Source organism: Lepisosteus platostomus, chromosome 8, assembly GCF_059453375.1.
Source record: "Lepisosteus platostomus isolate fLepPlt1 chromosome 8, fLepPlt1.hap1, whole genome shotgun sequence".
Taxonomy (NCBI): Eukaryota; Metazoa; Chordata; class Actinopteri; order Semionotiformes; family Lepisosteidae; genus Lepisosteus; species Lepisosteus platostomus.
The window spans coordinates 7,641,347-7,664,168 of record NC_142618.1 but is presented as its reverse complement, the minus strand read 5'-3'; the positions used below and the strand labels follow the sequence as shown (position 1 = coordinate 7,664,168).

General features: G+C 37.5%; 1 protein-coding gene across 19 annotated transcripts in view; it reads right to left on the bottom strand.

Annotated features, from left to right (window-relative positions):
- Nucleotides 1-22,822, bottom strand: part of eya1 (EYA transcriptional coactivator and phosphatase 1) — a 115,705-nt gene that overhangs the window by 18,292 nt on the left and 74,591 nt on the right. For 14 of the 19 annotated variants that reach the window (XM_088642238.1, XM_088642250.1, XM_088642253.1 and 11 more), the window contains 7 exons: nucleotides 21,266-21,332; nucleotides 20,763-20,908; nucleotides 18,891-19,028; nucleotides 14,832-14,914; nucleotides 14,289-14,475; nucleotides 5,405-5,547; nucleotides 4,366-4,449 (listed from right to left, as the gene is read on the bottom strand). In XM_088642238.1, coding sequence (XP_088498364.1) covers nucleotides 4,366-4,449; nucleotides 5,405-5,547; nucleotides 14,289-14,475; nucleotides 14,832-14,914; nucleotides 18,891-19,028; nucleotides 20,763-20,908; nucleotides 21,266-21,332 — 848 coding nt within the window. The remainder of the gene's footprint in view (nucleotides 1-4,365; nucleotides 4,450-5,404; nucleotides 5,548-14,288; nucleotides 14,476-14,831; nucleotides 14,915-18,890; nucleotides 19,029-20,762; nucleotides 20,909-21,265; nucleotides 21,333-22,822) is intronic. The other 5 variants (XM_088642246.1, XM_088642249.1, XM_088642245.1 and 2 more) reach the window with 3 other exon arrangements.

The window sequence follows — 22,822 nt, the reverse complement described above, 5'->3', positions numbered from 1 at the left end:
TTAGCATATATAAAGTGATACACACAAACACGTGATACATACAAACTCCAGCTTTTAAAAATAATACTGAAGACAGGGAAACAGATACATTTATTTGAGAGATGTTAAACACAACTGTGAATTAAAAAACAAAAATCTACATTATGCAGCAATGAAACGACTGAAGTGACAATATACAGTTGACTTTATAATCATAGTAAAAATTATTTCAAAATTGCTGGCATTGTCATATTGTCAAGTTTTTATTAAGTTTGAAACAATAACATTAAGATTAAAACAAGAAGGTCATTGTTATCTTATTCTCATGGGATTGCAAATGTAACCGTTAGTTCAATCCTGTCAGCAAGCTGTTATTCCATAATGAATTTATGGTTCGCCTTAAAATTCTCACACTGAATTAGTAAGTACATATTAGCCTTATTCAAGAGGCACTCAAAGGAGGACATAAACAATGTCTCATAAAGATTTCCATATGAGTGGTTTACATTGTTTTGTATTTTTTTCTGGTGGAGTCTTCAAATTTACATTAAAATACCTGCTAACAATACAAGACTCCCATGGAAATTTGAGCTCATGTGACCACAGAAATTGAAAAAACAACACAGACACATGGAGGCTGTTTCTGTCCTTAAATACTTAATTTCACATTTCTCCTTTTAAATAATCCAGGCCCATCTGAAATCATCAATTTCGGGGAGTAACTCCTATCGCAATTACTTTCACATTCAGACTTCCCAAGTTAAAAATAAACAGACAATGATGCAGAGAAGTGTCCATCATTGATTTATTATACAAGAATTTGACATTCACTGTCAATTTGGACTTTTAGTTTAGTTTTATGCAAGGTGAGAGATTACGCATCTTAAAAAATGGATAATAAATGTAATTTCAAAGAATGGTGTTGCAGCCCTCCCCTTCACACAACAGAAGAAAGTTACATTTTTCCGTGCACAAACAGATCTTTAGTGCTTTGTGAGTACTAACACATTAGGAACAAAGTCAAGAACATCTCCAGAAAACTGCATTCTTTTCTCACTTTGTTATTCCCTTCTGAGTTATGAAGCTCCATGGGCTAAAATGTCGATGAGCCAATTCTATCAGTTTCATTAAATATCCCGTAAAACAATGATTTATAGCACTGTTGACTTATTGCAGTAGCTAGGACCCTACTTCTGTTTTCTGAATATCAGGGCACTAATATATTTGGAAACCACATTTTTAAATCATTATGTTACAGTCATGACAGAGGCTTAAATGTCATTGGTCGTCCGGCAAAAGAATTTATGAGCACAAAGTCCTAGAAAAAAACAAAACAAAAATAGAGAACACAACATAGAGGAAAGCCATTGCCAGTACTGTTATTTCATTGTTCCACTGCTTTTTCTATTAACAAGTACATTTTTTTTGTATAAAAATGCTATACTGGCTATAAATGTAAAGCAGAAAGCTGGTCTGAAAGCTGATACTGGGAGCTTGGTGAAACCCTGTTTTAAATAGTTAATGAACCCATGCCAATATGTGATTTCCAATCTAAACCAGCCTGATCTGGGAAGTCACTGGACAGCAGAATATGAATTACATATACTGTATACAGTATGTACACACTTTGTGCTTGCGTGTGCATTCTGCTTTCACCTTTTTGGACTCAGTTATGCTTCATGAAGCATAGCTTGTGAGTTAGCAGGACCATCTTATCTTTTAAGCTGAGCAGAACTGCAGTCAATGTCAACTTTCACCTTATAAATGCCTCAATCAAGGCAAACAACTTCAGGATTACACAAGAGGAACTGGCTCGTACAACTGCCTAACTGAAAGAAATGCAAAGGTAGAATAGTATTTAAATCCTTTTGCTGCAAAATAAAACGAAGATAAAAAACAACAACTTTTGATTCCAATATGTCTAAATTGCATCTTAGAGAACAAGTGGACCCAAAAGGTGTCTTAAAGACCTTCCTTAAGTAATCAAATTAAAGTAAAGTTGAATGTATACTTTGCAGGATGTGCTTAAATATACTGTACTTAATTATTCTGAATTTCTAGAATAAGTCTTTAATAAAAGGCACATTTAAGGAACTGTGGGAACATTTGTGCAGTTAATTCTTGTAGAATACCCAGTGCTTTACTGGGTTTGCATTTTGTTCAGTTTCTGACGGGACTAATCAGTTTGAATTGTAATAACATACTTAGGAGAAACCCTGACAATACAGGGCTATCTGAAAGGATTTGTGGCTCAGTGAAACATGTCCTTTCTATACTACTGGTAAGACAGGTAGGAACCTTAGTGGGAGGTAGGGATTATGAAGAACATAACCACCAGTAGAAGGACCCAGGCTTTTTGCTGATTGCTAAGCAGAGTGAACAATGGTGTTTTATGTCTGTTTTAATTAACCTTACTGAGGAACAATCACGTGAGCCAAACTGACCTAGAGGAAAAAACAACAAAAGAAACACCTGCAGGCCTCAGTAAAAATAATCAGGATTGCTTTTTTAGCCATAAGCTCAGCGACAGGCTAAGTGGATTACTTTTTTATAACATAATTCCCTTTATGTCAATAATTTAAAAATATTCACACTTTGCATGGTATGGAAGAGTCCCATGTTTTTCTATCAGCCCCTTCTCTGTAACCTTTGTCAGCCCAGATCTTTATCGGCAATTTAGCTACTTCAAGATGTTCGGAATTCTGCACCAAAAACCCGAGCATTTCATTTTGTGACAAAGCTGAGAAAGATCCCCCCGTCTGACTCATCTGTGCATCCGTGGCTTTGAGAGGTCTGAATCCGGAGCTCTCTTTCTGAACCAAACACTAAGCAAGTTCAGAAATCAGCCAGGCCAGAAAGCCCAGGGCTGCTGCTGTCATTCCTGCGCCTGCACCTGCCTCCAGCCTTCAGACCCATCCATAGGGTGCCAGCTTTTTTCTCCGTCTCCAACCCAATCGCCACACAGCTGGCCTCAGCCATCAGCTTTATGGGACTGAGCTGCCTTGATGCCAATTAGGATAACTGATAACCACAGCAGTGTTCTCAGATAGAACTCTATTTATAGTTAAGGCTTCAGAGCTAAGAAAAATACGGTTTTCCAACTTTTTGTCTGTAAGTAAGGCACAGTAAATGTAGGCAGGCTGTGTATATGTGTGTCTGAGTGTTTGAATCTTTTTGTTTTCATTGAAACTGCTAAAAACGAATAAAAAGATGTTTGATTCCCCTCCAACTTTCAGCCTACAAACCTGCCTGGCAATCTGTGTGCTGCGATTTGCCAAAATAAGGCCTGAAGTCTGTCTTTTGAGACAGCAGATTTGTCTGTTGTGTCCAGGGAAAAGAACACTTCTGCCCTGGAGGCCTCAGCACCTTTATCGATTCAGCATGCCCACGGAGGAAAAGTAAATAAACACCAGAGGGACAAGGGAGCTCACCTCTTTTCTCCCTCGAAACGCACACAAGTCAAGGGAAGACTGAGCTCCAATCACACATTTTTCATTAAAGAACAAAGAGGAGCCATATTGAATGCCCATTATATCTTAACACTGCCACACTCCCACACTGCGTTTACCCCCACAGAGTTCTTCTGTCTTCTACATAATATTTGTGCTTATAGACAGAACACTTGAAACTATTTTTCTTATACTATGGAGCATTAATAGTTCAACAGACTATGTACAATGTACAATTTTCAAAACTTGAAACAGACGTACCTATGGGTTGAATTTTTAGAAAGGCTTACCTGTAATAATATACAGTCTTTAAAAATAAATGTTTAATCCCACTAATTAAGTACATATAAAAAAAATGCCATGACAGAAGGAACTTAAAAGCCCAGTCCAAAAATGAATATACAGTATGTCTCCAAATAAATACGAGCAACTTCTTGGTGACACAGGGACACTGTGTGAATGAACTCAACAGCTTTTCTGCACATAAAAAGACAAGTTTTTTTGATTCATGTCTTAGAATAGACGTGATAAAACATTAATTAGTGGAAAAGTATTTGATACAAATAAACAGTTTTATTTAATTTTGCTTAGACAGCCTTCCCTATTTTAACAGGCACTTGACTGATTTAAGTTTGTTCACACCATTTCCAATCTGCCATGATTCTGCAGTAGGTGTTCCACAGAAATGTAGTAAAACATACCATTATCTACAGTATTACCTTTTCTTTAGAACAGGACACTGCATAAAATACTCTTACAAAAGTGTTTGTTATCTCAAGTCCACCCATGAAAAAGAACCAGTATTCCAAGGCTACACTTACTCATGCATCCATGACATTTTCATTGGACATCCACATTCACCTTATAAAATCTTTAGCCCTTCAGAGATGTTTTTGTTTACCGATAAAACATGCCACCAGGGTCCGATGTCACTTACCCTGCCATATCTATTGGCGTAAGACCCAGTGAGCAAGGAATGGAAAACGATGATTGTTTCATCCAAATCCCATATGAAAACGCGCTGTGAAACAAGGGAGAAAATCAATACTGCACTCTGTACCCTGGAAGGTAATACCTAAGTCAATAAACCAAGAAGGTTTATATTTAAGTGGCACTGTGCTACAAGTCCATTTGCTTCTGTCGTCTACCAGAGGACTTGAAGTCAAAGCCACTGCTCCACACTGCCCTCTCTTTTCCCTTCTGCATTAAAGTAATCAATACAAACTGACCAATTAACTAGAGATATTAACTAGAATTCTCATCTGACTGTGTACAGTCATCACAGGTTAACAGCCTTAAAACCTACTAGGCTTCCAGATTAAATCCTTCCTTTTTTAATATATCTAACAGATATAATAGATCAGACATACTGTATATGATATATAGTGATTTATGATGTGCCCAGTTTTTGAGATTTTAAATTTAGATTATTTGACGCATAATACTAATGTATCCATTCTGAGAGATTTGTGCATTATCTTATTTCTAATGTAAATGAAATCGAAATATCCTAATCATGAAAATAACATTTCTGTAAAGATTTCTCTCTTTTCTGTAAAAGACGTCTGTAATGCAATGATGAACAGTGGCTGCAAGCAAAAATAATGAAAATGAACATTACCCGTTCACACTACTTATTGATCTCATTATATTACAAAAATGTTCCCCACATTGCTGCCTTCCAGTGTTATGGTTCCACAGTTAGAATCTATGGATCTTAATGAAACAAATTCTCACAAAATGCTAAATGTAATTCTAGAACATTACAAGCCATTGTTTCCTGGAGGTTTTAGCATTGCATTTTGACTAGTTGCATTTCCAAGTACTTGTCTGCGAACATGTGAATCTGTGTGTTAGATACTGTGTTGACTGGAATGTTTCAAAAGTGACCCTCCCCTGAGGGGCAGGAGAGAAGCTGGACTCCACACTGCAGCAGTCCCACAGCCACTGACAGAGGCACGAGCCATCAGTCCTACCTCAAGGTCAGAGTCCGGTGGAGGCGATGGGTTATTGTTCCTTCTGCCCCGGCCACGTGATTTTCCATCTGAAGCCCGGCGCAATCGATCCGAATCTGAATCTTTAATGGGAGTTGATGGACTGTGGATTGTACTGTAGTCTCCTGAAAAACAGAACAACAAAAAAAAAAGGACTTTCACCTTCCCGTACGAACATGGTGGGCAGGATCTTCTTACATTGTGGCCAGCTGTGTGCCTTGGGCTCTGCAGTCATTTTGCTTGATACTCCACTAATGCATTGCATGCATCCACAATACCCTTAGGACAGCATGCTCTGCAGTTAACTGTACTGGCCTGTACCACATATTGAGCTTGCAATTCCTTTAATTAGCTTGTATTAAAAAACTGCAAACTGTAGTTTGCATGTTACCATAAGATTCTGACAGTGCATATACTGTAATACATTGGATTTTTTTACAGACATCACTATGTTTTCTTAGGCAATGAAGCTGATATACATGGAGTTACTGACATCGGTATTTGGGCCCCCTGTCTGAACTCAAGTCGCCTACAATCTTAAAACCTGCTCAACACATCAGTAAAAAACTGTTTCAATTAGAGGCTCCTAATAGATTTGCCTGAGACTTGAAATATTTCGCTTCTAAGACTGAACATTATTAATACAGCTAAAAAAGAAAATACATTCACCTTCCCAATTATCCAAACAACACAATGCTTAAACAATATGACCAGTGACTAAAACTCATAAACTAGTTCTACAAAAGTGTACTGACTTTCTCAAAGAAAAATGCAACAGGGGACGATATATCGGCAATTATCTACAAACGTTTCACAATAGAATGTTCCTCCTTTTTAGCAATCACAGCTGAATATACCCTGAGCTTGTCACTGTATTAATCAATTCCAAAACCTCCCCGGTGGTACTGCATGACACTGAAGAACAGAATGTAAGTGGACATTTAATGTACACGTCCAGCAAGAAGATCAGGAAAACCTTTGGCAATACGGCCTAAATTTCACAAACATTCTTTACCATTTTCATACCCTAAAGTACTACCTCCAGGAGCCAAAAACTCAGAGAGGGCCACATCTGCCTGGAATGATACTGCTTAACTGCTTTTAATCATTCCTCATGATTTCATTCTCAATCTATGATTTTTTCCTTTCATTTTCCTTGACTCAACTAAGGTTTTTGAGCTGCGGTTCTACCCTATCATGTCGGATTCCCAAAGGCATCTCTTCATCTGATTCCTGGTCTGCAGTGAATGCCATTCTCAGTCAGATTAAGGGAAATGATTCCTTTTGACCCTGGAACAGAGACGATTACCAGGGGGAAATGATTCAGGTATTTCAAATCCTACAAGGTATTGAGCAATTCCATTCAGGAGACTTCTTCAAGATCAGATGCAAAACACGGATCCATTTGACAAGCGTAATACACTTTTAGAAGCACTCATGACAAAACAGGAGTCTTCTTTACACAGAGGATTGTAGGAGTCTGGGACCACCTTCCTAGCTCACGATTGAATCTGACCCAAGGGAGCCTTTAATAATCAGCTAGATAAAACTCTTGGATTACTAAGCTAGCAACCACATAAAGAGGGCTAAATGGCTTTCTCTCTTTTGGACTTGTCTTGTCATTTACTTGTTTCCTTTGATATGTTGAGGTTTGATATACTGTATAAGTGAAATCAGAAGCACTTGTTAAGAGATAATTAGCCTTAGACTTTCAGTCTCTTTATATTAGTATTTGCACACTTTCCGTCTCAGCTACTTCTGTTTGTAAAGGGAAGATTTAGATAATATTAAAACATTTTTATCTCCTTGCTTAGAGTCAAGATAGCTCATTTAATATACAATACAACATGCAAAATATTAGACATAAGGAAGCTGTCAGAAACTTTGGAAGATACTGTAGCTCTCTGTTTCAATTTTTAATTCTCAATACAAATGATTTACCTTGCCCTAAGCAGTACAACACTTAAAGCTTTGTCACACTACAGGACTTGACAAGACGTCTAGTCAGAAAGCATGTCAAATTGAACGACTGTTCTATTGACAGTGAGTGTTCTAGGACAGTAATATCTTTTTTTTATAGTATGTTGATCAAACACCATATTCCAAGGATGGTATAACAGATGTACTGTGGAAATGCCTTCCTTCAATTTAATTGTAACAGCCATTTGCTTCCCACCATTAACAAACTAGGAAAAGTGATGTTTACATGAATATAATGAAGTCTACAGAAATCCCTAGATCTTTCTTGCATCACATGTGTATTACCTTATTTAAATTAAATTGTATTTGCCAGGCTCCTGCCTATTATTATTTGTGTTATCCTCTTGTATTGCTTACTGCTTTTTAAATATTTGCAACACCACCTGTTTTTGCAGCATCTGAAAACTGACCAGACTGAAGAATCTGACAAGTTTACTCATTATACCAGAATCCAGATCACTGATACAGATTAGATAGAGCAGCGATCCTACATCTGTTCCCAATGGTACCCAACTCGATTTCATTCCAGTATGAGGTAACCTATTCTTTATCCAATTGCTCACGTTTTCTTGGATTCCTGAAGCTTCACATTTGAGGATTAGTCATTCATGTGATACTTCAATAATTAAGAGAATATTTCCTAGAATAATTTTTTCTACCCAACTTTAACACAAAACATTAAGCAAAACATCAGTGTCTTTCTTTAATATCACAGATGGGACTACCTGTTTTACCATTTCACTCCCAAGTTATGACAAATCCATCAGCCAATAGTGCTGTATATAAAAAAACATATAGAATTCTTAACACATTTGACACCCCTTGTGTACATAAAGTAATTCGTTTTGAGCCAGAATGAAATGTTTTAGCCAACTTTGTTGTCTTTTCAGGAAGATGACTGTATTTCTGCTATCAGAAGTTAATAAAAGTTAATAGTTAATAGTTAATAGAAGTTAATGCCTGTAAGAGTGTGGTTTGAAACTAGGCACCTTTGCTTATTTTTGACTTAAGACCCGTGCTTCAACAGTTTGGTTTGATGATCATAGAAAAAGGTCCACTTTAACTGAGAATCCAAGCATACAGTACATCCAGTTAAGCATTTTCACTGAGGGTCACAACCAAAATCTGACCAAAATAAGTTAATTACTGAGGGCCAACTAGGCTACCATCACATTCAGTGCTTCAATATCTGTATTATTTTATAGCTGTGTTCTGTAATGATAAGATCTTAGTAAGTCTCAAGATTACAGTGTACACAAACCTGTCTGTACACTGTTCTAAACATCTGAAAGGTACTTTAGCACTACACAGAGAGAGAGAGAAAACAACCAATCAGAGAGAGCTACAAAAATACTCCGGTTGCCAAAAAAAGTGTTGGTAATTACAGAGAAAAAGAAATAATTACTTTGAGGTCTTGTGATTAAATAATAATAATATATTACTTTTGACATTAAATCCTGTCTGTGCCGTTGCCAGTTGTGCTGCTAGATGTTTAAAGCCTGGTTCCTTGATAAGATCTAACCTTGTGTCTGAGTGGGATTGGCTAAAAATGATGTCACTGTTTTCCAAATACTGTTTTGCCAAAGCTGTCAGAATCTGATGTGCCACCATTTACTTCCCACATCATCACACATTGTTTTCTGTAAGACATTTTAAAAGAAACATCTTCAGGGTGTATATGCAGACATGCCCTTTTACAACAAACCAAAAATGATCACTTGAAACGAGGAAAGGTGCTAGCACAAAATAATCTGAACAAGGCAGGCATGAAAGAAGACAGCAGTGTGAGGATTTGAAACTAAAGACTGGAACAAAGATAAAAAAAACATGTTTTACTTTGTTGAGAAGGTTAATTGGGTCACTTCAATTCACAATATAAAATTGGCAACATTAGTAGATGTTGTAAGGATATACAGTAGTTAAAAAAAATTGAAAAATACAGTACTAATACACATATAACTATGGCACATGAAAGAAGAATGAACATTTCAGTTGTTACATATTTGCAGAAATCAGACCAATTTTGTGACATTTAGATTAGTAAAAGAACTTTAGAGGTATTATTTGACTGAGAGACCTACTGTAAAATCAAATGTCTTTATTCACATTTACAGTCTAACTGAAAGTAACTAACAAGAGTTACAGTGACAAAGCCATAGCTTGCTAAGGAGACTGGCAATACAATCAAGAGTAATCAACCAAAATGACATTAAGCTTTAGGCTACACTATAAATACTATTCAACAATTATGTAATATGCACTGGAAGAATAACTACACTTTTTTCAAATGCCGAACACATTTTAAGAGGTATAACTGGTATATATACTTTGGCCAAAAACATAAATTCTTGATATGGTTTGCTCAGTCATTACAGTTGGATTTGCTATTTAGTAGCTTCTATAGCAAATAGCACATGACTAAATGTATTCTTAGGAATGAAATATGCCAAAATGCCTCTTGCGATGAACTTTGAGAAACTAACTCTTGGCAAGATCTAGAAATAAATAAAGGCACTTGCAAAGAGTTTAGAAATGAAAGACATCATCCTTTCACACCTTATGAAGATGGGGTTTGTAAAGTCAGAAGGGCTCTGATGAAAAGGGAAGGTAATGCACTCTGGAGTTTATGGCTGTTTTATGTGGTGTTTCGGAATGCTTTCAAGGTAACATCTGAGTTACATTTGCCACTCTTGAAAGAGAGAGAAGGAAAAGAAGAGCCCTGTTCAGCGGGTAAAAGATGCTCATATTATTCCTTATTATCCTAAGTGGTAGGGGGAAATAATACCTTAGGCTTAATTTACTGTACAAACCCAGCACTGGCATAAAGTGAAAATGCGCATAAATCTGTCCTTCAAGTACTTATCTACCAGCGCAGCTAATTATTTGTTAATGACTGAGACATTCAACAAAGAGGGGACTTTTGCACCTTGGCATTTACTGAATAGCAGATTTGTTAAATAGAAAATTTTAAAATGTATATAATTAATATATTATATATATAATTATAATATACACATGATTCAACCTGTAAAAAGTACCTGTGTTGTAAGGAAGTTCCTAAAATAGTATCATTGATCATACACTAACCAATGCCCCCCCAGCCCACATGAAAAGCTCTTCTAGAACAGCGACAGGGCATGCACACCCAAGACGTCCTGTGCTGAGTTCCCACTTCGGGCTCAAGGCAGGACTCAGTGCACTGGGCACATAGAAACAGACCGAAGCCCCCTCCTTTGTGCGAATGCCAAGCGAGGGCTCAGCACACAGTGGCTCCCCGCTACCCTGAGGCTGAGGGAATTCTGGCAGGGTTAGCTGGTTCAGCTCAAGGATGAGATATGTCTGACTGGAAGGGGAATGTAATGAATGCAGCTTATAGCTCTGCCAAACAGGACGGGTCTTTTGGCATCCCTGCAGTGCATGAGTATTTTAATCCTCAGAGCCAGGCCTGGACCATACCACAGCTCCAAGCAGTAGCCTTGTTACACATACTCTGGAGAGCTCTGGGAAGGAGGACTTGCTGGCAATATGAAAGACGTTATGACTTTTTGTGTGACCCCATATATCCAGCTTATTATCCTTTAAAAAGCAGTGTTGAATTTATCTGATTACTAGTAATTATTGAAATGAATAAAGAACTCTAAAAAACCTTTTATCATAGGCGAAGCCAAATAAAAGACTTCCGTATTATGGATGGGGACAAAGAGATTTTTCTATGTAAGCTATGTAACAGTTGCACAGTAGATCCCAGTTATCAAGTATTTCTTTCACCAAACTCATGTTTTTAAATGGTGTTTTGAATGTAAAAAATCTTCTAATGCAAAATATTGGGTATATGGAAACTAAATTGCGCATTAGGATACTGAGTAAACTGTAATAAGAATGGCAATTAGCAGGGACAGTGGTCAATGGATCCTCTTGGAAATGGAGCCATTGAGGTTCAAGTAAAAACAACTGAAATCCCCAGTGGTCAGTAACGTGCTTATTGTAAGGGGCTCTTGAGTGACTTTTCCATTGACAATCCCAAACTGTAAGCTGGTGCTCTGAAACCATGATTGTACAATTTGCTGGCTTTGCCTTGATACTACAGTGTCTGTGAAACTGGTCCTGGCCTGGCTGGGGGTTTCTCTTGCAGACACCTGCAAGTCCACAGTGTCACCAGTTCTAGTTCTATTTCCCAGTTCACACTGAAGCTTTACTGCTCACCTTAAGGATTCATCCGTAAAAGCAATGGCACATGTCTCAGGACGGACAACAGCCATGAGTTTCTCTCTTTTAGCAAAGAGCTGGAGTGCTGAGTTTGCTTGAATAACAATTGCATACTCCAAATTGTAGGCTGTAATAAGGAGCTGTGTGTATTTTGGCAAATACTTTCATCCACATTTAAAGAGAGAAAGGCTTTAAAATGTCCTCATTTCTAATCTCCAGCAACTTTTAATATTAACCAGTGTGCTCAGCTGTATTTTCTGCAGTTCTGCCATGTATGTATCTCACTTTCCTTGGCTGCCATGCCACTGTTTAAAATTTAAGAACTTATTATCTAAATCTGTTCCATTAGTTTTTACACGTAAACTTATTTTACTTGCATATTAATGTTCTAAGCAGATTTTTTGCAACAGTTGATCACTGCTAAAATCATAAGTAGTCTCTATGGATTGCCTTTGCTATTTTTTGCAATTTTGCTTGAATTAAAATTCCAAAAATATGGCAGCAAAGACTGTATTGAGGTAGAAATAACAATGAAAAGCACAACAGTTATTCAGACAAAAATTAAAAGAAAAGTAAGAATCACAGGTTAAGATCAAACATCTGTGTCAACAATCCCACTCAAAACTATGTAACTCTGGTTTCTGAAGTCAACATTACACACCACACTAAAACCCTGCCACCTGTTTTTTTTACAGTTGAGTTGAAATGATAAAAAGATCTAGTTTAGGGCATGATTTGACTGCGGACAAAGCTTTGTGTCCAAGATCAGTAAGTGCATATTGCATCTTGTTCACCTCACCACTCACAGCTGGCCTCCTTAGTCTCCTGAATCAAACCCATTGAACATCTTTGGTTAATTTACAGCAAACTCTTAATAAAACTAGTGTGCTTGCAGGCAGAGCAACAGAAAAAACTAACGGGAGAAAGCAAAAAGACTGGGAAAGCATTTAACACAGGGGCAGTGGACATCGTACTCTGAATGACTCAGCAATTTGAGCAAGCTGAATAAACCTTAAAATACAGGCACCTACTGTAACATTACAGAGTTCATTTCTGGAGGAAAGTCATCTGTTCATCTCTAGATGATGGTTCAATAACTGAAGTTCTTGGATAATGCTGAAGACTCAACTCTCTGACACTTGAGCAAAGAACTCTCCAGCGATCTGTGCCGTCCTAAACTGAAATAACTTTAAGGGCAGTGGCAACGCAAATTCTGAAATACCATGATGGAAAATTATTTTAAGAGTATGAATAGAAAAATAATGGAGATATTAGAATGCCAATGCTACGTTCATTAGAACTACTGTATTCCTTGGTTATGGCGCTCTTTGTATTTTATTTCGGGCTGTACTGAAATGAAGCATAAATTTATTATAATAATTAGAGAGTATCCAAATGTATTTTTGGGTGATTTACAAATAAATGATTCCATCTCCCTATGGCTCTCGAAGAGAAGAAGTGACAGCCACATCCCAAGTTTCTGTCTGTTTGGTAAAGGGGGGTAGCCAGAGACATTGACACTTGCTCTTCAAAACAAGCAAAATGCAACCAAATGACGTTTTGATGCAATAACTGAGGTTAGCAGAATTTTGTTTTGGTCTGGCAGCTCTAAATACAAATCCAGCAGCACGGAAACAGCAGCCAAAAATGACAGACAGAAACTGTAGAGAAAGTAAGTGGACTCATTGCTGTCAAAGAAGGATGTCACTGTAAGCTGCACACATACAGTATAATAATAATAATAATAATAATAATAATAATAATAATAATAATAATAATAATAATAATAATTCCTTACACTTATATAGCGCTTTTCTGGACACCCCACTCAAAGCACTTTACAGGTAATGGGGATCCCCTCCACCACCACCAGTGTGCAGCCCCACCTGGATGATGTGACGGCAGCACTAGTGCGCCAGAACGCTCACCACACATCAGCTATCAGTGGGGAGGAGAGCAGAGTAATGAAGCCAATTCATAGATGGGGATTATTAGGAGGCCATGATTGGTAAGGGCCAATGGGAAATCTGGCCAGGATGCCGGGGTTACTACCCTACTCTTTTCGAGAAACGCCCTGGGATTTTTAATGACCAAAGAGAGTCAGGACCTCGGTTTTACGTCTCATCCGAAGGACGGGGCCTGTTTACAGTATAGTGTCCCCGTCACTATACTGGGGCATTTGGACCCACGTGGACCACGAGGTGAGCGCCCCCTGCTGGCCCCACTAACACCTCTTCCAGCAGCAGCCTTAGTTTTTCCAAGGAGGTTTCCCGTCCAGGTACTGACCAGGCTCACATCTGCTGAGCTTCAGTGGGCTGCCAGTAGTGAGTTACAGGGTGATATGGCTGCTGGCCAGTATGTCCGAGTTGCACTCAAGCACTGCGTCAAGTGACAAGCTGCTAATCTTACACACATGCTCTCTGTACCCAGAACACATTTTCTCCACTTTTCAGCTAAAACAACACGGGACCTCTACGCAAAGATCATTTCCAAATCAGTCTCCCCCCCCTTCCACCCTTTTCCTCTCCTTCGCCTGACATCAGGGGGAATGAGGGTCCTCTCCAGTAAAAGGACACCTGATGGGGCCGTGTAATTCGCCGAGGATCGACATGTTTTCCAGTAAAGTTACAGCAGACCCGGGACGTCCCCCGCGAACAACCAGAGCAAGAGAGCTGCTTACCTGAAGCGGGGTCCGTCACTGCTTGGCTCGTGATGCCGGTGGGGGGCTCTTGCAGCTGGTACGTGGCAGTGGTGGAGGGGGTCGTGGGGCTGGTGTTGTTACTTGTCATATATGGGGAAGTGTACGGTGAGCTGTTGTAATATTGTGCATATTGACCTTGGTTGAATCCTGGGTAAGAAGGATACTCCTGCAACACAGGAGAAAAGTAACATGAGATTACCCTGTTAAAATGTTGCTACTTTACAGAACGGATTCCAAAACATAAATGCAAACATATGTCTCCTACATTTTGCATCTGGACACTTTGAATTTCCCTTTTTTTCGATGCATGACAGCAGATGTCCTGCACAATTTTACATAATCCATGTTTACGTTACATTTTAAGGATTTTTTTAATCAAACAAGAAGTATTTTTTCACGTCGCTGTTGCAGAAATGAAACACCTTTGTTATAAATAAAACATGGTAAATCAAACCATCATTTAGAAATGTAAAAACATATCTGAAGGCATGGGACGAAGACTAAAATGGAAAAACACTGTACCTGTTGTGAGCTATTGAATCCTGTTGAATTTGTGAGAGAATTGCTTCCTGCATAAAGTCCTGAAGTTGTTGTAAAACTGCTTCCTGTGTGAACATAGACAACACACGCTGTGTGTTAGAATACACCACCGTTATTTTCCACTTAGAGGGTGATCCACAGTGTATGTATGTGTATGTACAAACATAGACAGGAGGTGCCATTCACTACATACATACCTGAACAAACTGATTATTACAGCTTTATTTTTTCACTAGCAAACTGAATAAAATTAGAAACCGAGACACACACCGATTCGGCTTATTCCTTATGATGTTAGAAAAAGAAAAAAAAAACATGGCATAACATAACATAACACCAATATATAAAATCAATGCAACTGAACTGAATTGTCCACATATCAGAAAAAAAAGGGAGTCAAATGAGAAACAAAAGCCAGCTCCCTTTGACGCTGTAACTCGGCATAAAGGGAAGAGCCTCGTATAGCTCTTATCTTTCCTTTCCTTCCGGAACCTTAGATCTTCCCTATCAGCGATCTCATCACGGCTGTCATAGCCCAGTTCTTTTCAATGGGTGGGGGGTGGGTGAGGGGCAGGACCCATGCGGTCAGGCAGAGCTCCGCATTCAGTGCGAGGAACAGTCCAGCTGTTGTATGCAAGGCACAAGGGAACAGGAGGCACAGGCTGCTCTCACTGCCTGATATACTGCCCCCGCCGAACATGCATGTCTGCCTGCCTTTCATTGAATGGGATGGCTTGAAGAAGCACCTTCAGGTAATTAAATCAATCAGGTTGAGATACCATCTAATGACTTAATAATATACACGGCATGAATTATAATGTCTGCGAAGGATGGGCCTGGAGGGCAGTGAACTCAGTTGAAATTACTCCTTGCCTTTTTTAATAAATCCTTACTCTCCACCTGTGTTCTGACATCAATGAACATCTGAGAGAGCTGTACGCTTACATTTGCCAAAAGTTGCCTGACTGGTTTAATACACCTCCCCACACCAGAAACCTTTTTTTTTTTTCCCTTGTTTGAATGTTCTCTGTTTTCCTTGGAACATCTCTAATGTATTTTGGTCCTTTTCCACTTGTTTTTCTAATGTGTATTAATGGGTGCGCGTGTTTTACATCAATGTCAAGTCGTGATGTAATTCATACTTCTTGATTATACTTAGTTGAAGACATATATCCCACTAAACACATTTGGAAATCCACTTGACATGTCAGTGATGCCACCGATGTCTCCCGTATGGGAGTGTAATTATGAGAGGGGAGTTGGTTGTGGCCCACTTTTTCCAACATTTCATGAACAACACATGAAGATAAAGGACTTTAAACAAAATAAAGTCCCAATCTGTGAAAGTGCAAAACACAGCATAAATTAAGTCTCTCAAATACCTTCAATGAAGAGTAATTTATTCTTAGGAAACTGTTTTAATGCAACAGATTTTTGTTAGATGCATATTTTCACGTTCGATCCTCTTACTCAATCAGATATCACCACCTAGTATATGCCACACTTCTTTAGAATTGTCTTGATTTTGCACCAGTTCCAGAAATATTTTTTCAAGAGAAACATAATCTACTTCATAATTTGACACTGCTTCTGTTATCACTAGCTGTTGCGAAAACGCAGAGGAGATTTATTTGCTGAACTTCCAAGGAAAGTGCAATTCCACCTCAGTTCAGAGAACCAAAAAGAGCAAAAGGCTTTCCATCCTTTGGTTATCTCTCAAGTGAGGGAGGTCTCCCAGACCGTAACAAATTCGAAACAGGTTTTAAAATATGCTGCTGTGTGGGCTAGCCAGTGTATGGTGGCTGTAACTAAAGAGTTTCAATAAATAAGAACAAAAAATCTGCTTACATTTTTTCATTTATGTAAGGAATTCTATTTTACGCAGTTGTGCTGTGCAAAAAAAAAATGTTTTTGTAAGGTTCTGCTCCCCAAACTGCGAATTCTTACTCCAGAGCACTAAAGCTTCAATAGGTTTAGTACAAGTATAAACACTCTTTGTACAACAAATTAGCCTAATATGCAGTTCAAAAAGTGATAAAAGCTATAACTTGGAGGGCAAAGGTCCACTCAGCAGTGAACAAGGACCCACATAAAAGGCAGAAACCTCTGCCAGCATTTGAAGAATGAACCCCTGCTGTGGGCAGTTTGCAGTTCCCAGGGGCAGTCTTTATTTTTTTTAGTTCAGTTTGTACACTGAAGGCAAGACACTAGCCTGCCTTATGGCTTTCCAATTGGGACCCCATTTGCTTTGCTTGATCAGTCTCCTTGCCATGGGCTATGTCTATCATCAGTGCACAATATTTGTGACAGAAGTTAGTATAACTCTTATGGGAGTATCCTATGAAGTCCAGATGGGCTTTTTAAAACTCAGATCTTGGCCTCTTATTTGCTGTCATTGCAAAGCATGAGCAAACCCAATTATTTTCATTGGAAGAGCTAAACTACTACTTTTTTCAAATGCTTTCAACTTAAAATATCTACAGTGAAGAAAAGCACAGATAACTTAAAACAAAATTGGTAATTCTTCTTTTATATAAATAAAAATTAAATGTGTATGTCATGAAAATATATGATAATAGTTTTGATTAATATGAAACAAATAATTTATTTTTAGTAAATATCTCTCAAAATCAATGTTCAGTACATGTTGTTTTCTGTATTGTTTCTTAAAAGCTACAAACTGTGGCTTATACTCATTTAGTTAATGAACACTTTAAAGTATCTGATTTTATTTATCCTTACTAAAAAAATCTTGACATTGCATTTGTAAAAAACAGGACATTAATACCTTGGTAAGTACAATGTACATGGAAGCTTGGTGAAAAGTCTGTAAATTCCCAGCTCTTGAATTCTTTTGCACAGCATTAACATGTGAAAAACATTACTCAAGCTACTCTTAACAAAACAGCTCTGTCGAGCTCTAAAGTACATTTCTATAACATTAGTATAGCACCCCACCAAAGCCCCATATCATCAAGCATGTAAGTAAAGTGTAAAAACATTAATCTAATTGTATTTCCTTTTGGCAGCTGGGAACAGATTGGCAATAATTGCTGTGCTTCAAACTGGGAAAGTATCAGGTGGTGCAAGACCTGCTGTGGTTCTGTGACTCTGCCTTGTGCCATATCTTTCTGGTGCTCTTAGAAGAGGCCAAATCAATACACTGGAAAAGCTACATAATGGATGCATTATCTGGTCTGGTTAATTCGCTGATGGTCATCTGTTTTAACATGTTAATTGTGATGTGAGGAATTCAGACTACAGCATTAAAAGCAGCGACTGTCTTTGAGAGTAATGATACCACCAAAAAGCAGCACACTGGAGACACATGCACACATAACAGTGTCACCATTACTTAAACCATTTTAGCCTGGGGATTTCCAGTTTCTCATTTGTATTACACTGGAGGCAATTAAAATCTATTGAAGCAGCTTGTATGAAGCACAGAACAATGATAATGAAGTTTAATGAACATCTGCTTTTCACTACACATTAAATACTGAGAGCAGCTCCACTAGATGTTCAGAAAGATATTTAACAAGCTTTTGGGGCGTCACCCATTATTGTCAGCAAACCGGATAAACATTGAGAACTGCATGAGCAGCACCAGTACATTAACACTCACACCAGAGGTACATTAATAACCACAAAACTGAAAAAAAAACAGCTCTAAAAAGTATGAGATGCTTTACACACACAAAATAAACTGCCATGACGGATCATTCCTGTTCAAGAATGAAATAACATACAGTTATGCTTATAAAACAGATACAGTATTTATAATAACGCCTGCTTTTTGATGCAGTAAATGATATTGTGTTCTATAGAATATAATGAAACAAACTGGTCGTATTTCATTATCACTGGATGAATGAAAACAAATACCAATCTCTGCACATACCTACAGATTTATTAGCATTTGCTCATTCCTAACTGTTGGGTAGGTGGGTCTTGGCTGTCGCCGACAGTGGCTTTGGGAGCAAAACGTAACATGAACGTATTTCTGTTTTCCCATGTGCTGCAGAGAGGATTAATTCTGACCTTGCATCTGGTAGCTGTAGGGAGCCTGTCCTGTCTGAGGCGTTGTGAAGCTGGAACCATAGCTCAAAAATCCTGTCTGTCCAGGAGACTGTGTTTGAGTCAGTCCGCCTTCTGTCTTGATGCCTGCCCACAATGTACCTAAATCAGTTAGTGACACCAGATCTGTATTTCTTGATATTTACAGCCTTTCTTTAGAAGAACAAAACAAATTGTCACATTTACATATCACACGTCACATGTATAGCCCAAACGTCTATAATAAAATTTGCGGCTTCTAAAAATCAAAGGTCCAGCCTCTGGAAAACTGCTGACAAGAAGAAAGTTTAGCTTGACACTCGACACGCAGTCGCAACTTTTCCATTAATCTCCTTAGCGGTTTGGTGTGAATGACGCTTTGCTGTTAGGCAGAAGTACATTTTTTACGTTATTCTAATGTGAATTGAAAAAAAAAACAGGTTTACCGCTGACAGAGGCTCTGAATACGTGCAGCCCAAACTGCTCAGATTACCTCTTTTTGGACAGGATTACCACCTCAAGATGGACTCAGAGTTACCGCTAAGGAGGTTAATGGATTTATATAGAACTGCGCTTGAATGTACAGGAATCTGTTTGACCACAAATAAATGGCTCAGAAACACCAGAAAAATATCACTTATATGTCCAAAAAGTCCTCTTTTGTACCAGACCCCATATCACTTGTAAAAATCTTCACATTTACAAAAATATTTTGGATTTATAAATGTGTGAGCTATGGACATTCTTAGAAACAGAAAGCTTTTTTCATGAGCTCCAGAACGTGAAAGATGCACAGTGACATACTGTAGCACAGCGAGATGTGAAAATTGAAATCGAAGGAATGATTTTTTGGGGAGGATATTATATCAATTTTTTCAATCTTTGTGAACTAGGTGTGGCTGGAACATTACTGCTGCATAATTCTGGAACAAACTGTGCAGGTTTTAATTGTACATGATTAAAATGCTTCATGTTACTTGAAACAATAGGGATTTGAATAATGTGGTTCTCATTTGCTGTGACTAAGCTTGGCTTCACATTCTATTCAGGAACATAATCTTGGTTAAGGCTACGCCATTGTACCAAAATTAGATACTGTATATTATAAATAATAATTGTATTGCGTAGAAAAAAGATGTGGATTAGTCGATACGAAGTGATTTTATTTCAGCAATTCAAGGAATTTTAAAAGCTGTATCAAATGGATTTTATAATGTGGATTATTATACATTTATGTATCTCCACAGTAGAATTACATGTTGATGAGAACATTTCAAAATACACCGAATCCAAAAGAGGCGAGTCATCTTCTACAGACCTATGATATCACCTATGATATCCAGATTAACATTTTCAATCATCTATCAGGGTGTCTGGAGTTTCCACATATTGTACACATGTACACAGCTTATGAGGCAATTCCACTGACGTCTCTTTTCCAAGACAGGACTGAACCTACTTTAACAATTTGAGAATTTCAGGTCTGGTCTGTTTTGTTTGGCACAGCTCACAGTTTCAGCAAACAGATCACTGATAAAAATTAGACCCTTTTCTTTTCCTTTTTCCCCATCTGTAATAATTTATTGGGAAGGTGGTCTCATTTTCAGCAAAGAACACCCAGATCACTCTGTGTACGGCAGTCAAATGGCATTTTTTTTAAATTCAGCATTTTATTCTTTAAACAACAAGCCTTCGACACCTACTGTAACTATAGGAGCTCAAGAACCTTTGCCAAAAGTCAGAAGCCATTATCTTCTCATGTAAAATGCATATATGCCAATATCTGATATATGGTTACCAGCATTATTAGTGTGAATCTTAAACATGACGATTATCTTCCTTTTGCTTTATAATTACCATAAGCTGGAATTCCATAAGGCTGCCCTGGCTGAGGATAGGTAGTATAAGCCGTTGTTGGTTGCATTCCTGTGGTGTACTGCGTCTGCCCATATGCAGCCATAGTTTGTGATGAAGGGGTAGGAAGAATATGTGGATACGGTCTGCTATTTTTCAGAAACGACAGAGAAAAACAAAGGCCATGAATTAGAGCAAAACCATGCTGCTACAGTACGTTTGCTAACTGACAAATTTACTGTACTTCTGCTACTTGATTATAAACGCTCAGTTGAATTAAAAAAGATAGCAATCCCGGCTCTAGTACATACTGCGAAAGAATAATAAATCGCAGAGGAAATTTTTTGCAAGATAATAATTACAACAGATTTTGGAATATGTGAGTCGCAGACATCCATACAAACAAAGCCAGTTGAAAATCCAGATATAACAGAAGGATCTAATTAGGGCCCTAAATTAAGTTGGATGATGCTTATTTTTTCAAAGAAAAATAAAAGAAGCCTTACTTGGAAGGATAGATCTGTGGGGAGAACTGGTGAGTTTGTCTTGGGCTGAAGCCACTGGTTCCAATAGCTGAAGAGAGTTAAAAAAAAGCAAGCACATATTTAAACGTTAAAAAATAAGGTAAATATTATTTTTTGCCAACAGAACTTCTGGATTCCAAGGAAACAGTAATTATGTTGCGCTACTCTATTTATTTCTGTAACCTTCGTTTGGGTTAAAAATGAAGTGTGGTAATGAAATAAAATAATCAGGTAATGCTTTCATGTTTCTGCTGACTTTGTAACTAACAAACATACTCTTCTGGAATACTTATAACTGCCATAGAAACCCTTCATGGAAACACAATAAGTAAATGCAGTGAGAAAGACTCTGCTTCATTATACAGTAGAATGAGATACTACGTTCGCTGTGGACATCTAAAGCAGCACTGCTAAAAAAGTGACAACAGTAATTAAAGATAACCCCTTCAGATAACAAATTCTACAGCATGAAACACAAAGTGTCTTTGACTCCTTTCTGTAATAACATGCTGCAATATCCACTTTAATTTAAAACAGAAAAGGCAGATATGATCAGACCGCAAAATGCTCTTTTATCAAAGAACTGAGAAGAAATTCTTGCTTTTTGCAACTTGAATAAAAAGAAGAAATAAAATATAAAAAGATCATGTAATATTTCAAAAGCCTACTTTGAAGAAAATTAATGTTATGAAAAGGTTACTGAAAATTCTTCAGTTTTTACAACTAAAATGAACCTTAACAGTATGTTTAATATTATATTTACAGTCACTGGAATTAGTTATTACTGTAAATTAAAATAAATACTATGACATTTTTTATATCTTTGGAAATCATCATAAAATATTCCCCCTTTTCTTTTTAAAATATTAATAATGTATTTTTCATTTTTTCTCCTTAAGTTATTTAGAGGTTATGCAGTCCTTTTTGGTATGTTCTGGTCCTTTATTTAATAAATGAACAAAAAAAAGTTATCCAATAAATTCACTCTTTTTTCATGAAGTATCACAACATTAGGTGTTTGGGAGCAACACTGAGATTAATTTCTTGTGAAAAGAAGTTTTATGTGCCTTAATCCGCTCTGATTGCACAACTGTGTTGATTTCATTACATGTACTGTAACTGAAAACATAATTGCATTGACAACTAAATAACTAAAAAATATATTTGAGGTCGTTTTGCTCTAAACCCACAGCCGTTTTAATTTCTAGAAGAACACTTTAAAAAGAAAAAACAAAAGGATATTGTGACAGGAAAGTAAAGCCATCAGAAAAAACTTTAAACAGTTTTAGTAATGCCACACATTGAAAATTCTATTGAAACAGATCACATATTATTTCTGCTACCCAGAAAGGCAACAGGCAATGTATTTATTGTAATCCAAATGTAAAGAAGAAACACATCAAAGACTTTTTGTAGAAAATAAAAAAGACATGACAACATCATTAACTTATTAGTGTCGTAGTTACCCTGAGAGATATCCTACATTGTTTAAATGGAAATAATAAAGAAAATAAGCTGTAATTTAAAAACACAGTATTA